At 54.8% G+C, this 15,298-nt stretch overlaps 1 protein-coding gene across 1 annotated transcript in view; it reads left to right on the forward strand.

Moving 5' to 3' along the window:
- LOC107307529 (sarcoplasmic/endoplasmic reticulum calcium ATPase 1) overlaps positions 1 to 15,298 on the forward strand; it is a 99,598-nt gene that overhangs the window by 69,875 nt on the left and 14,425 nt on the right. The window contains exons 17-18 of the mRNA XM_085533366.1: positions 1,544 to 1,746; positions 12,215 to 12,300. Coding sequence (XP_085389492.1) covers positions 1,544 to 1,746; positions 12,215 to 12,300 — 289 coding nt within the window. The remainder of the gene's footprint in view (positions 1 to 1,543; positions 1,747 to 12,214; positions 12,301 to 15,298) is intronic.

The raw sequence follows: 15,298 nt of genomic DNA on the forward strand, positions 1-15,298 counted from the left end.
TATCCCCCCTATTTCCCCTATTCCCCCCTACCCCCCCATATCCCCCATGCCCCCCCCATATCCCCGTCTATCCCACCCATCCACCCCATATCCTCCCATATCCCCCCTATATCCCCTAATACCCCCCCATATCCCCCCTATTTCCCCAATATCCCCCCCATATCTCCTCTATCCCACCCCATCCACCCCATATCCCCCCATATCCCCCCTATATCCCCTAATACCCCCCATATCCCCCCCCTATCCCCTATATCCCCCCCTATTTCCCCTATATCCCCCCCATATCCCTCTATCCCACCCCATCCACCCCATATCCCCACATATCCCCCTATATCCCCTAATGCCCCCCCATATCCCCCCTATTTCCCCTATATCCCACCCCATCCACCCATATCTCCCCATATCCCCCCTATATCCCCTAATACCCCCCCATACCCCCCCTATTTCCCCTATATCCCCCCCTATTTCCCCTCTATCCCACCCCATATCCCCTCTATCCCACCCCATCCACCCCATATCCCCCCATATATCCCATATCCCCCCATCTTCCCCCATATCCCACCCCATACCCCCCTACCCCCCCCATATCCCCCCCATATCCCCTCTATCCCACCCCATCCACCCCATATCCCCCCATACTCCCCATATCCCCCCTATTTCCCCTATATCCCACCCCATCCACCCCACATCCCCCCATATTCCCCCCTACCCCCCATCCCACCCCCATACCCCCCCTATTTCCCCTATATCCCCCCTATATCCCTAATACCCCCCTATATCCCCTAATACCCCCCCATAACCCCCCTATTTCCCCTATATCCCCCCCCATATCCCCTCTATCCCACCCCATCCACCCAATCCCCCATACCCCCCCTATTTCCCCCATATCCCCCCCATATCCCCTATATCCCCCCATATCCCCTCTATCCCACCCCACTCACCCCATATCCCCCCATATCCCCCCTATATCCCCTAATACCCCCCTATATCCCCCCTATTTCCCCCATATCCCCCCTATATCCACCCCATATCCCCCCATATCCCCCCTATATCCCCTAATACCCCCCCACACCCCCCCTATTTCCCCTATATCCCCCCCCATATCCCCCCATATTCCCCATATCCCACCCCATATCCCCCCTATTTCCCCCATATCCCACCCCATCCACCCCATATCCCCCCATATACCCCATACCCCCCCCATATCCCCTCTATCCCACCCCATCCACCCCATATCCCCTATATCCCCCCCTATTTCCCCTATATCCCCCCCCATATCCCCTCTATCCCACCCCATCCACCCCATATCCCCCCATATCCCCCCTATATCCCCTAATACCCCCCCATATCCCCCCTATTTCCCCCATACCCCCCCTATTTCCCCTCTATCCCCCCCCATATCCCCTATATCCCCCCCATATCCCCTCTATCCCACCCCATCCACCCCATATCCCCCATATCCCCCCTATTTCCCCTATATCCCACCCCATATCCCCTATATCCCCCCCCATATCCCCTCTATCCCACCCCACTCACCCCATAGCATCTTCCTGACGGCCGCCCTTGGGCTCCCTGAGGCTTTGATCCCGGTGCAGTTGCTTTGGGTCAACCTTGTGACCGATGGGCTCCCAGCCACGGCTTTAGGATTCAACCCCCCCGACCTGGATATTATGGACAAACCCCCCCGCAGCCCCAAAGAGCCCCTCATCAGCGGGTGGCTCTTCTTCCGCTACCTGGCTATAGGAGGTGAGGAAGGATGTAGGGTCAGTGGGGCATCTATAGGGTCAATGGGGGCTATAGGGTCAATGGATGCCCTATGGGGTCATTGGATGGCCCATGGGGTCATTGAGTTGGCTATGGGGTCAATGAGTTGGCTATAGGGTCAATGGGTCACCTATAGGGTCAGTGGGGCAACTATAGGGTCAGTGGGTCGCCTATGGGGTCATTGGGGGCTATAGGGTCATTGGATGGCCTATGGGGTCATTGGATGCCCTATGGGGTCATTGGATGGCCTATGGGGTCAATGGGTCGCCTATGGGGTCATTGGGGGCTATAGGGGGGTTATAGGGTCAATGGATGGCCTATGGCGTCAATGAGTTGGCTATGGGGTCAATGAGTTGGCTATGGGGTCATTGAGTTGGCTATGGGGTCAATGGGTGACCTATAGGACCATTGACTTGACTATGGGGTCATTGAGTTGGCTATAGGGTAGTTGAGTTGGCTATGGGGTCAATGGATGCCCTATGGGGTCAATGAGTTGGCTATGGGGTCAATGAGTTGGCTATGGGGTAGTTGGGTTGGCTATGGGGTCGTTGGATGCCCTATGGGGTCAATGAGTTGGCTATGGGGTCATTGAGTTGGCTATGGGGTCATTGGATGCCCTATGGGGTCATTATGGACAAACCCCCCCGCAGCCCCAAAGAGCCCCTCATCAGCGGGTGGCTCTTCTTCCGCTACCTGGCCATAGGAGGTGAGGAAGGATATAGGGTCAGTGGGGCATCTATAGGGTCAATGGGGCAACTATAGGGTCAATGGATGCCCTATGGGGTCATTGGATGGCCTATGGGGTCGCTGAGTTGGCTATGGGGTCAATGGATGGCCTATGGGGTCAATGGGGCATCTATAGGGTCAATGGATGAGCTATGGGGTCACTGGGAGCTATACGGGGGTTATAGGGTCAGTGGGTCGCCTATGGGGTCACTGGGGGCTATAGGGGTTTTATAGGGTCAATGGATGAGCTATGGGGTCATTGAGTTGGCTATAAGGTGAATGGGTCGCCTATGGGGTCATTGGGAGCTATACGGGGGTTATAGGGTCAATGGATGAGCTATGGGGTCATTGGGGGCTATAGGAGGGGTTATAGGGTCAATGGATGAGCTATGGGGTCATTGGATGGCCTATGGGGTCATTGAGTTGGCTATGGGGTCATTGGATGCCCTATGGGGTCAATGGGTTGGCTATGGGGTCAATGGATGCCCTATGGGGTCAATGGATGCCCTATGGGGTCATTGGATGGCCTATGGGGTCAATGGATGCCCTATGGGGTCAATGGATGGCCTATGGGGTCATTGGATGCCCTATGGGGTCATTATGGACAAACCCCCCCGCAGCCCCAAAGAGCCCCTCATCAGCGGGTGGCTCTTCTTCCGCTACCTGGCCATAGGAGGTGAGGAAGGATATAGGGTCAGTGGGGCAACTATAGGGTCAATGGGGGCTATAGGGTCAATGGATGGCCTATGGGGTCATTGAGTTGGCTATAGGGTCAATGGGGCATCTATAGGGCCAATGGATGAGCTATGGGGTCATTGAGTTGGCTATAGGGTCAATGGGGCATCTATAGGGCCAATGGATGAGCTATGGGGTCATTGAGTCGGCTATTGGGTCAATGAGTTGGCTATAGGGTCAATGGATGGCCTATGGGGTCACTGGGGGCTATAGGGGGGTTATAGGGTCAATGGATGGCCTATGGGGTCACTGAGTCGGCTGTGGGGTCAATGATATGGCTATAGGGTCAATGGGTCACCTATGGGGTCACTGGGGGCTATAGGAGGGGTTATAGGGTCAATGGATGGCCTATGGGGTCATTGAGTTGGCTATGGGGTCATTGGATGTCCTATGGGGTCAATGAGTTGGCTATGGGGTCGTTGAGTTGGCTATAGGGTCAATGGGTTGCCTATAGGGTTTTGAGTTGGCTATGGGGTCATTGAGTTGGCTATGGGGTCATTGAGTTGGCTATGGGGTCATTGGATGGCCTATGGGGTCAGTGAGTTGGCTATAGGGTCAATGAGTTGGCTATGGGGTCATTGAGTTGGCTATGGGGTCAATGAGTTGGCTATAGGGTCAATGGGTCGCCTATAGGGTCAATGGGTCGCCTATAGGGTCAATGGGGGCTATAGGGTCAGTGGGTCCCCTATGGGGTCAATGGATGGCCTATGGGGTCAATGGGTTGGCTATGGGGTCAATGAGTTGGTTATGGGGTCAATGGGTCACGTATAGGGTCATTGGATAGCCTATGGGGTTGTTGAGTCGGCTATGGGGTCAATGGGTCACCTATAGGGTCATTGGATGGCCTATGGGGTCAATGAGTTGGCTATGGGGTCATTGAGTTGGCTATGGGGTCATTGGATGCCCTATGGGGTCATTATGGACAAACCCCCCGCAGCCCCAAAGAGCCCCTCATCAGCGGGTGGCTCTTCTTCCGCTACCTGGCCATAGGAGGTGAGGAAGGATATAGGGTTTATAGGGTCAATGGATGAGCTATGGGGTCATTGAGTTGGCTATAGGGTCAGTGGGTCACCTATGGGGTCATACAGTTGGCTATGGGGTCAGTGGGATCAATGAGTTGGCTATAGGGTAGTTGGGTTGGCTATGGGGTCAGTGGGTCGCCTATGGGGTCACTGGGGGCTATAGGGGGTTTATAGGGTCAATGGATGAGCTATGGGGTCATTGAGTTGGCTATAAGGTGAATGGGTCGCCTATGGGGTCGTTGGGGGCTATAGGAGGGGTTATAGGGTCAATGGATGAGCTATGGGGTCATTGAGTTGGCTATAAGGTGAATGGGTCGCCTATGGGGTCGTTGGGGGCTATAGGAGGGGTTATAGGGTCAATGGATGAGCTATGGGGTCATTAGGGGCTATAGGAGCGGTTATAGGGTCCATGGATGGCCTATGGGGTCATTGGATGCCCTATGGGGTCAATGGATGGCCTATGGGGTCGCTGAGTTGGCTATGGGGTCATTGAGTTGGCTATAGGGTAGTTGAGTTGGCTATGGGATCAATGGATGTCCTATGGGGTCAATGAGTTGGCTATGGGGTCGTTGGATGCCCTATGGGGTCATTGAGTTGGCTATGGGGTCATTGGATGCCCTATGGGGTCATTGGATGCCCTATGGGGTCAATGGATGCCCTATGGGGTCATTGGATGCCCTATGGGGTCATTGGATGGCCTATGGGGTCGCTGAGTTGGCTATGGGGTCGCTGAGTTGGCTATGGGGTCAATGGATGCCCTATGGGGTCAATGAGTTGGCTATAGGGTCATTGGATGCCCTATGGGGTCAATGAGTTGGCTATAGGGTCATTGGATGCCCTATGGGGTCATTGAGTTGGCTATGGGGTCAGTGGGTCGCCTATGGGGTCATTGAGTGAGTTGGCTATGGGGTCATTGAGTTGGCTATGGGGTCATTGAGTTGGCTATGGGGTCATTGGATGCCCTATGGGGTCAATGGATGCCCTATGGGGTCAATGGATGCCCTATGGGGTCATTGGATGCCCTATGGGGTCATTGAGTTGGCTATGGGGTCATTGGATGCCCTATGGGGTCAATGGATGCCCTATGGGGTCAATGGATGCCCTATGGGGTCATTGGATGCCCTATGGGGTCAATGGATGCCCTATGGGGTCAATGGATGGCCTATGGGGTCATTGGATGCCCTATGGGGTCAATGGATGCCCTATGGGGTCATTGGATGCCCTATGGGGTCATTGGATGCCCTATGGGGTCAATGGATGCCCTATGGGGTCAATGGATGGCCTATGGGGTCATTGGATGCCCTATGGGGTCAATGGATGGCCTATGGGGTCATTGGATGCCCTATGGGGTCAATGGATGCCCTATGGGGTCATTGGATGCCCTATGGGGTCATTGGATGCCCTATGGGGTCAATGGATGCCCTATGGGGTCAATGGATGGCCTATGGGGTCATTGGATGCCCTATGGGGTCAATGGATGCCCTATGGGGTCGTTGGATGCCCTATGGGGTCATTGGATGCCCTATGGGGTCAATGGATGCCCTATGGGGTCATTGGATGCCCTATGGGGTCATTATGGACAAACCCCCCCGCAGCCCCAAAGAGCCCCTCATCAGCGGGTGGCTCTTCTTCCGCTACCTGGCCATAGGAGGTGAGGAAGGATATAGGGTCAGTGGGGCAACTATAGGGTCAATGGGGGCTATAGGGTCAATGGATGGCCTATGGGGCCAATGGCGCATCTATAGGGCCAATGGATGAGCTATGGGGTCACTGAGTCAGCTATAGAGTCAATGAGTTGGCTATGGGGTCAATGGATGGCCTATGGGGTCAATGGGGCATCTATAGGGTCAATGGATGAGCTATGGGGTCACTGGGAGCTATACGGGGGTTATAGGGTCAGTGGGTCGCCTATGGGGTCATTGGGGGCTATAGGAGGGGTTATAGGGTCAATGGATGAACTATGGGGTCATTGAGTTGGCTATAGGGTGAATGGGTCGCCTATGGGGTCGTTGGGGGCTATAGGAGGGGTTATAGGGTCAATGGATGAGCTATGGGGTCATTAGGGGCTATAGGAGCGGTTATAGGGTCCATGGATGGCCTATGGGGTCATTGGATGCCCTATGGGGTCAATGGATGGCCTATGGGGTTGTTGAGTTGGCTATAGGGCCAATGGATGCCCTATGGGGTCAATGGATGGCCTATGGGGTCAATGAGTTGGCTATGGGGTCATTGAGTTGGCTATGGGATCATTGGGTTGGCTATGGGGTCAGTGGGTCGCCTATAGGGTCAGGGGGTCGCCTATAGGACCATTGACTTGACTATAGGGTCTATGTTTGCCCTATGGAGCCCTATGGGGTCTCCGTCTGCCCTATGTGTCCCTATGGGGCCCTGTGGGGTTTCCATTGCCCCCATATCCCCTATAGGGCTCTATGGGGTCTGTTTGTTCCCTATGGGTTCCTATGTGTCCCTATGGGTTCCTATCTATCCCTATGGGGTCTATGTGTCCCTATGGGGTCTATGTGTCCCTATGTGTCCCTATGGGGTTTCCGCTGACCCTATGGGGTCTGTGTGTTCCTATGTGTCCCTATGGGGTCCGTGTGTCCCTATGGGGTTTCCGCTGACCCTATATCCCCTATGGGGCCCTATGGGGTCTATGGGGCCCTATAGGGTCTGTGTGTTCCCTATGTGTCCCTATGGGGTCTATGGGGCCCTATAGGGTCTGTGTGTTCCCTATGGGGTCTTAGTCTGCCCTATGTGTCCCTATGGGGTCCCTATGGGGTCTATGTGTCCCTATGTGTCCCTATGTGTCCCTATGGGGTCCCTATGGGTCCCTATGTGTCCCTATGTGTCCCTATGGGTCCCTATGGTTCCCTCTGGGTCCCCATTGCCCCTGTAACCCCCCGTAGGGCTCTATGGGGTCTATGTGTCCCTATGTGTCCCTATGGTTCCCTATGTGTCCCTATGTGTCCCTATGTGTCCCTATGTGTCCCTATATCCCCTATGGTTCCCTATGGTTCCCTATGTGTCCCTATGTGTCCCTATGTGTCCCTATATCCCCTATGTGTCCCTATGTGTCCCTATGTGTCCCTATGTGTCCCTATGGTTCCCTATGGGGTCTATGTGTCCCTATGGGTCCCTATGGTTCCCTATGGGGTCCCATTGCCCCTATTACCCCCTGTAGGGCTCTATTTGTCCCTATATGTCCCTATGGGATCTGTATGTCCCTATGGGTCCCTATGGGGTCCCTGTGTCCCTATGGGTCCCTATGGTTCCCTATGGGGTTCCCATTGCCCCTATTACCCCCTGTAGGGCTCTATGGGTCCCTATGTGTCCCTATGTGTCCCTATGTGTCCCTATGTGTCCCTATATCCCCTATGTGTCCCTATGTGTCCCTATGTGTCCCTATGTGTCCCTATGGTTCCCTATGGGTCCCCATTGCCCCTATAACCCCCTGTAGGGCTCTATGTGTCCCTATGTGTCCCTATGGTTCCCTATGGTTCCCTATGTGTCCCTATGTGTCCCTATGTGTCCCTATATCCCCTATGTGTCCCTATGTGTCCCTATGTGTCCCTATGTGTCCCTATGGTTCCCTATGGGGTCTATGTGTCCCTATGGGTCCCTATGGTTCCCTATGGGGTCCCATTGCCCCTATTACCCCCTGTAGGGCTCTATTTGTCCCTATATGTCCCTATGGGATCTGTATGTCCCTATGGGTCCCTATGGGGTCCCTGTGTCCCTATGGGTCCCTATGGTTCCCTATGTGTCCCTATGTGTCCCTATGTGTCCCTATGTGTCCCTATATCCCCTATGTGTCCCTATGTGTCCCTATGTGTCCCTATGTGTCCCTATGGTTCCCTATGGGTCCCCATTGCCCCTATAACCCCCTGTAGGGCTCTATGTGTCCCTATGTGTCCCTATGGTTCCCTATGGGGTCTATGTGTCCCTATGTGTCCCTATGGGGTCTATGTGTCCCTATGGGGTCTATGTGTCCCTATGGGGTCCCTGTGTCCCTATGTGTCCCTATGGGGTCCCTGTGTCCCTATGGGTTCCCATTGCCCCTATTACGTTCCTATGTGTCCCTATGGGGTCCCTGTGTCCCTATGTGTCCCTATGGGGTCCCTGTGTCTCTATGTGTCCCTATGTGTCCCTATGTGTCCCTATGGGTCCCTATGGTTCCCTATGTGTCCCTATGTGTCCCTATGTGTCCCTATGTGTCCCTATATCCCCTATGTGTCCCTATGTGTCCCTATGTGTCCCTATGTGTCCCTATGGTTCCCTATGGGTCCCCATTGCCCCTATAACCCCCTGTAGGGCTCTATGTGTCCCTATGTGTCCCTATGGTTCCCTATGGGGTCTATGTGTCCCTATGGGTTCCTATGTGTCCCTATGGGGTTTCCATTGACCCTATATCCCCTATGTGTCCCTATGTGTCCCTATGGGGTCCATGTGTCCCTATGGGGTCTATGTGTCCCTATGTGTCCCTATGGGGTCCATGTGTCCCTATGGGGTTTCCGCTGACCCTATATCCCCTATGTGTCCCTATGTGTCCCTATGGTTCCCTATGGGTCCCTATGGTTCCCTATGGGTCCCCATTGCCCCTATAACCCCCTGTAGGGCTCTATGGGGTCTATGTGTCCCTATGGGGTCTGTGTGTTCCCTATGTGTCCCTATGGGGTTTCCATTGACCCTATGTGTCCCTATGTGTCCCTATGGGGTCTATGTGTCCCTCTGGGTTCCCATTGCCCCTATAACCCCCTGTAGGGCTCTATGGGGTCTATGTGTCCCTATGGGTCCCTATGTGTCCCTATGGGGTCTATGTGTCCCTATGGGGTCTATGTGTCCCTATGGGGTTTCCATTGACCCTATGGGTTCCTATGTGTCCCTATGGGGTCTATGTGTCCCTATGGGTTTCCATTGACCCTATGGGTTCCTATGTGTCCCTATGGGGTTTCCTTTTACCCTATGGGGTCCATGTGTCCCTATGGGGTTTCCATTGACCCTATGGGTTCCTGTGTGTCCCTATGGGGTCTATGTGTCCCTATGTGTCCCTATGGGGTCCCTGTGTCCCTATGGGTCCCTATGGTTCCCTATGGGGTTCCCATTGCCCCTATTACCCCCTGTAGGGCTCTATGGGTCCCTATGTGTCCCTATGGGTCTCTATGTGTCCCTATGTGTCCCTATATGTCCCTATATGTCCCTATGGGGTCCATGTGTCCCTATGGGGTTTCCATTGACCCTATGTGTCCCTATGTGTCCCTATGTGTCCCTATGGGGTCTATGTGTCCCTATGTGTCCCTATGGTTCCCTATGGGGTCTATGTGTCCCTATGTGTCCCTATGTGTCCCTATGGGGTCTATGTGTCCCTATGTGTCCCTATGGTTCCCTATGGGGTCCCTGTGTCCCTATGTGTCCCTATGTGTCCCTATGTGTCCCTATGTGTCCCTATGTGTCCCTATGTGTCCCTATGGGGTCTATGTGTCCCTATGTGTCCCTATGTGTCCCTATGGGGTCTATGTGTCCCTATGTGTCCCTATGGGTCCCTATGGTTCCCTGTGGGTTCCCATTGCCCCTATAACCCCCTGTAGGGCTCTATGGGGTCTATGTGTCTCTATGTGTCCCTATGGGGTCTATGTGTCCCTATGTGTCCCTATGGGTTTCCATTGCCCCCATATCCCCTATGTGTCCCTATGGGGTCCCTGTGTCTCTATGGGTCCCTATGGTTCCCTATGTGTCCCTATGTGTCCCTATGTGTCCCTATGGGGTCTATGTGTCCCTATGGGTCCCTATGGTTCCCTCTGGGTTCCCATTGCCCCTATAACCCCCTGTAGGGCTCTATGGGGTCTATGTGTCCCTATGTGTCCCTATGGGGTCCCTGTGTCTCTATGGGTCCCTATGTGTCCCTATGTGTCCCTATGTGTCCCTATGGGGTCCCTGTGTCCCTATGTGTCTCTATGTGTCCCTGTGGTTCCCTATGGGGTCCCTGTGTCCCTATGGTTCCCTATGGGGTCTATGTGTCCCTATGGTTCCCTATGGGGTCTATGTGTCCCTATGTGTCCCTATGGGGTCTATGTGTCCCTGTGGGTCCCTATGTGTCCCTATGGGGTCTATGTGTCCCTATGTGTCCCTATGGGTCCCTATGGGTCCCTATGTGTCCCTATGGGTCCCTATGGGTCCCTATGGTTCCCTATGGGGTCTATGTGTCCCTATGGGTCCCTATGGTTCCCTATGGGGTCTATGTGTCCCTATGGGTCCCTATGGTTCCCTATGGGGTCTATGGTTCCCTATGTGTCCCTATGGTTCCCTATGGGGTCTATGTGTCCCTATGTGTCCCTATGGTTCCCTATGGGGTCTATGTGTCCCTATGTGTCCCTATGGTTCCCTATGGGGTCTATGTGTCCCTATGTGTCCCTATGTGTCCCTATGGGGTCTATGTGTCCCTATGTGTCCCTATGGTTCCCTATGGGGTCCCTGTGTCCCTATGTGTCCCTATGTGTCCCTATGGTTCCCTATGGTTCCCTATGGGGTCCCTGTGTCCCTATGTGTCCCTATGTGTCCCTATGTGTCCCTATGGGGTCTATGTGTCCCTATGTGTCCCTATGGGTCCCTATGGTTCCCTGTGGGTTCCCATTGCCCCTATAACCCCCTGTAGGGCTCTATGGGGTCTATGTGTCTCTATGTGTCCCTATGGGGTCTATGTGTCCCTATGTGTCCCTATGGGTTTCCATTGCCCCCATATCCCCTATGTGTCCCTATGGGGTCCCTGTGTCTCTATGGGTCCCTATGGTTCCCTATGTGTCCCTATGTGTCCCTATGTGTCCCTATGGGGTCTATGTGTCCCTATGGGTCCCTATGGTTCCCTCTGGGTTCCCATTGCCCCTATAACCCCCTGTAGGGCTCTATGGGGTCTATGTGTCCCTATGTGTCCCTATGGGGTCCCTGTGTCTCTATGGGTCCCTATGTGTCCCTATGTGTCCCTATGTGTCCCTATGGGGTCCCTGTGTCCCTATGTGTCTCTATGTGTCCCTGTGGTTCCCTATGGGGTCCCTGTGTCCCTATGGTTCCCTATGGGGTCTATGTGTCCCTATGGTTCCCTATGGGGTCTATGTGTCCCTATGTGTCCCTATGGGGTCTATGTGTCCCTATGGGTCCCTATGTGTCCCTATGGGGTCTATGTGTCCCTATGTGTCCCTATGGGTCCCTATGGGTCCCTATGTGTCCCTATGGGTCCCTATGGGTCCCTATGGTTCCCTATGGGGTCTATGTGTCCCTATGGGTCCCTATGGTTCCCTATGGGGTCTATGTGTCCCTATGGGTCCCTATGGTTCCCTATGGGGTCTATGTGTCCCTATGTGTCCCTATGGTTCCCTATGTGTCCCTATGGGTTCCTATGTGTCCCTATGGGGTCTATGTGTCCCTATGTGTCCCTATGTGTCCCTATGGGGTCTATGTGTCCCTATGTGTCCCTATGGTTCCCTATGTGTCCCTATGGGTTCCTATGTGTCCCTATGCGGTCCCTGTGTCCCTATGTGTCCCTATGTGTCCCTATGGTTCCCTATGGGGTCTATGTGTCCCTATGGGGTCCCTGTGTCTCTATGGGTCCCTATGTGTCCCTATGTGTCCCTATGGTTCCCTATGGGTCCCCATTGCCCCTATTACCCCCTGTAGGGCTCTATGGGGTCTATGTGTCCCTATGTGTCCCTATGGTCCCTATGTGTCCCTATGGGCTCTATGGGGCCCTATAGGGTCTGTGTGTTCCCTATGGGGTCTATGTGTCCCTCTGGGTTCCCATTGCCCCTATAACCCCCTGTAGGGCTCTATGGGGTCTATGTGTCCCTATGGGTCCCTATGGTTCCCTATGGGGTCTATGTGTCCCTATGTGTCCCTATGTGTCCCTATGTGTCCCTATGTGTCCCTATGGTTCCCTATGGTTCCCTATGGGTCCCCATTGCCCCTCTGACCCCCCATAGGTTACGTGGGGGCGGCGACGGTTGGAGCAGCCGCCTGGTGGTTCCTTTACGCCGAGGACGGGCCCAACCTCACCTACCATCAGCTGGTGAGCAACGGGGGTCAAAGGTCATCGGGGGTCACCTGGGGTCACGGGGTCATGTGGGGTCATGGGGTCATCTGGGGTCATCTGGGGTTATGGGGTCTATGGGGTTGTATGGGGCCCGACAGGGGTCAAGGGGTCACCTGGGGTCACCTGGGGTCACCTGGGGTCACGGGGTCATGTGGGGTCATGGGGTCATGTGGGGTCACCTGGGGTCACGGGGTCATCTATGGGGTCATGGGGTCACGTGGGGTCACCTGGGGTCACGGGGTCATATGGGGTCATGGGGTCATGTGGGGTCATCTGGGGTCGCGGGGTCATATGGGGTCATGGGGTCATGTGGGGTCACCTGGGGTCATGGAATCATGGGGTCATCTATGGGGTTGTATGGAGCCCGACAGGGGTCAAGAGGTCACTTGGGGTCATGAGGGGTCATGGGGTCATCTGGGGTCACGGGGTCATATGGGGTCATGGGGTCATGTGGGGTCACCTGGGGTCATGGGGTCATCTATGGGATTGTATGGGGCCCAACAGGGATCAAGGGGTCACTTGGGGTCATGGGGTCATCTGGGGTCACGGGTCACCTGGGGTCATGGGGTCATGTGGGGTCACGGGGTCACTTGGGGTCATGGGGTCACCTATGGGGTCTATGGGGTTGTATGGGGCATGATAGGGGTCAAGGGGTCACTTGGGGTCACATGGGGTCACATGGGGTCACATGGGGTCACGGGGTCACCTGGGGTCATGTGGGGTCATGGGGTCATCTGGGGTCACGGGGTCACGGGGTCACCTGGGGTCATGGGGTCACGGGGTCACCTGGGGTCACCTGAAGTCAAAAGGTCATCTAGGGTAATGGGGTCACAGGGTCATCTGGGGTCACATGGGGTCATGGGGTCATCTGGGGTCATGGGGTCACCTGAGGTCAAGGGGTCACCGGGGGTCAAAGGGTCATGGGGTCACCTGGGGTCACCTGGGGTAAAGGGGTCATGGGGTCATGGGGTCACTGGGGGTCACAGGGTCATCTGGGGTCACCTGGGGTCACCGGGGTCATCAGGGGTCACCTGGTCTCAAAAGGTCACCTGGGGTCATGGGGTCACCAGGGGTCAAAAGGTCATCGAGGGTCATGGGGTCACGGGGTCACCCGGAGTCATCTATGGGGCTCTATAGGGGTCACCTGGGTTCAAGGGGTCATAAGGTCGCCTGGGGTCAAAAGGTCACCAGGGGTCATGGGGTCATCTGAGGTCACATGGGGTCACATGGGGTCACCTGGGGTCATGGGGTCACCTGGGGTCACCTGGGGTCAACCGTATTCCCCTATATCACCCCATATCCCCCCCATATGACCCCATATCCCCCCATATAACCCCATATCCTCCCCATATAACCCCATATCCCCCCTATATGACCCCATATCCCCCCATATCCCCCCTATAAGACCCTATATGATCCCATATCCCCCCAATATGACCCCATATGACCCCATACCCACCCCATATGACCCCATATCCCCCCATATCCCCCCCATATCCCCCCATATCCCCCCATATGACCCCATATCCCCCCATATCCCCCCATAAGACCCTATATGACCCCATATCCCCCCTATATGACCCCATATCGCCCCCTATGACCCCATATCTTCCCCATATGACCCCATATCCTCCCCATATGACCCCATATCCCCCCATATGACCCCATATCCCCCCTATATGACCCCATATCCTCCCCATATGACCCCATATCCCCCCATATCCCCCCATATGACCCCATATCCCCCCTATATGACCCCATATCCTCCCCATATGACCCCATATCCCCCCTATATGACCCCATATCCCCCCATATCCCCCCATAAGACCCTATTTGACCCCATATAACCCCATATGACCCCATATCCCCCCCATAAGACCCTATATGACCCCATATGACCCTATATGACCCCATATTCCCCCCTATATGACCCCATATCCCCCCATATGACCCCATATCCCCCCATATCCCCCCCATATGACCCCATATCCCCCCTATATGACCCCATATCCCCCCATATCCCCCCCATATGACCCCATATCCCCCCATGTCCCCCCCATATGACCCCATATCCCCCCTATATGACCCCATATCCCCCCTATATGACCCCATATGACCCCATATCCCCCCATATCCCCCTTATATGACCCCATATCTCCCCATATGATCCCATATCCCCCCATATGACCCCATATCCCCCCCCTATGACCCCATATCCCCCCATATGACCCCATATCCCCCCTATATGACCCCATATCCTCCCCATATGACCCCATATCCCCCCATATCCCCCCATATGACCCCATATCCCCCCTATATGACCCCATATCCTCCCCATATGACCCCATATCCCCCCTATATGACCCCATATCCCCCCATATTCCCCCATAAGACCCTATTTGACCCCATATAACCCCATATGACCCCATATCCCCCCCATAAGACCCTATATGACCCCATATGACCCTATATGACCCCATATTCCCCCCTATATGACCCCATATCCCCCCATATGACCCCATATCGCCCCCTATGACCCCATATCTTCCCCATATGACCCCATATCCTCCCCATATGACCCCATATCCCCCCATATGACCCCATATCCCCCCTATATGACCCCATATCCTCCCCATATGACCCCATATCCCCCCATATCCCCCCATATGACCCCATATCCCCCCTATATGACCCCATATCCTCCCCATATGACCCCATATCCCCCCTATATGACCCCATATCCCCCCATATCCCCCCATAAGACCCTATTTGACCCCATATAACCCCATATGACCCCATATCCCCCCCATAAGACCCTATATGACCCCATATGACCCTATATGACCCCATATTCCCCCCTATATGACCCCATATCCCCCCATATGACCCCATATCCCCCCATATCCCCCCCATATGACCCCATATCCCCCCTATATGACCCCATATCCCCCCATATCCCCCCCATATGACCCCA

Source organism: Coturnix japonica, unplaced genomic scaffold, assembly GCF_054131305.1.
Source record: "Coturnix japonica strain WE unplaced genomic scaffold, WE-NBRP24 Scf058, whole genome shotgun sequence".
In the NCBI taxonomy this organism is placed as follows: Eukaryota; Metazoa; Chordata; class Aves; order Galliformes; family Phasianidae; genus Coturnix; species Coturnix japonica.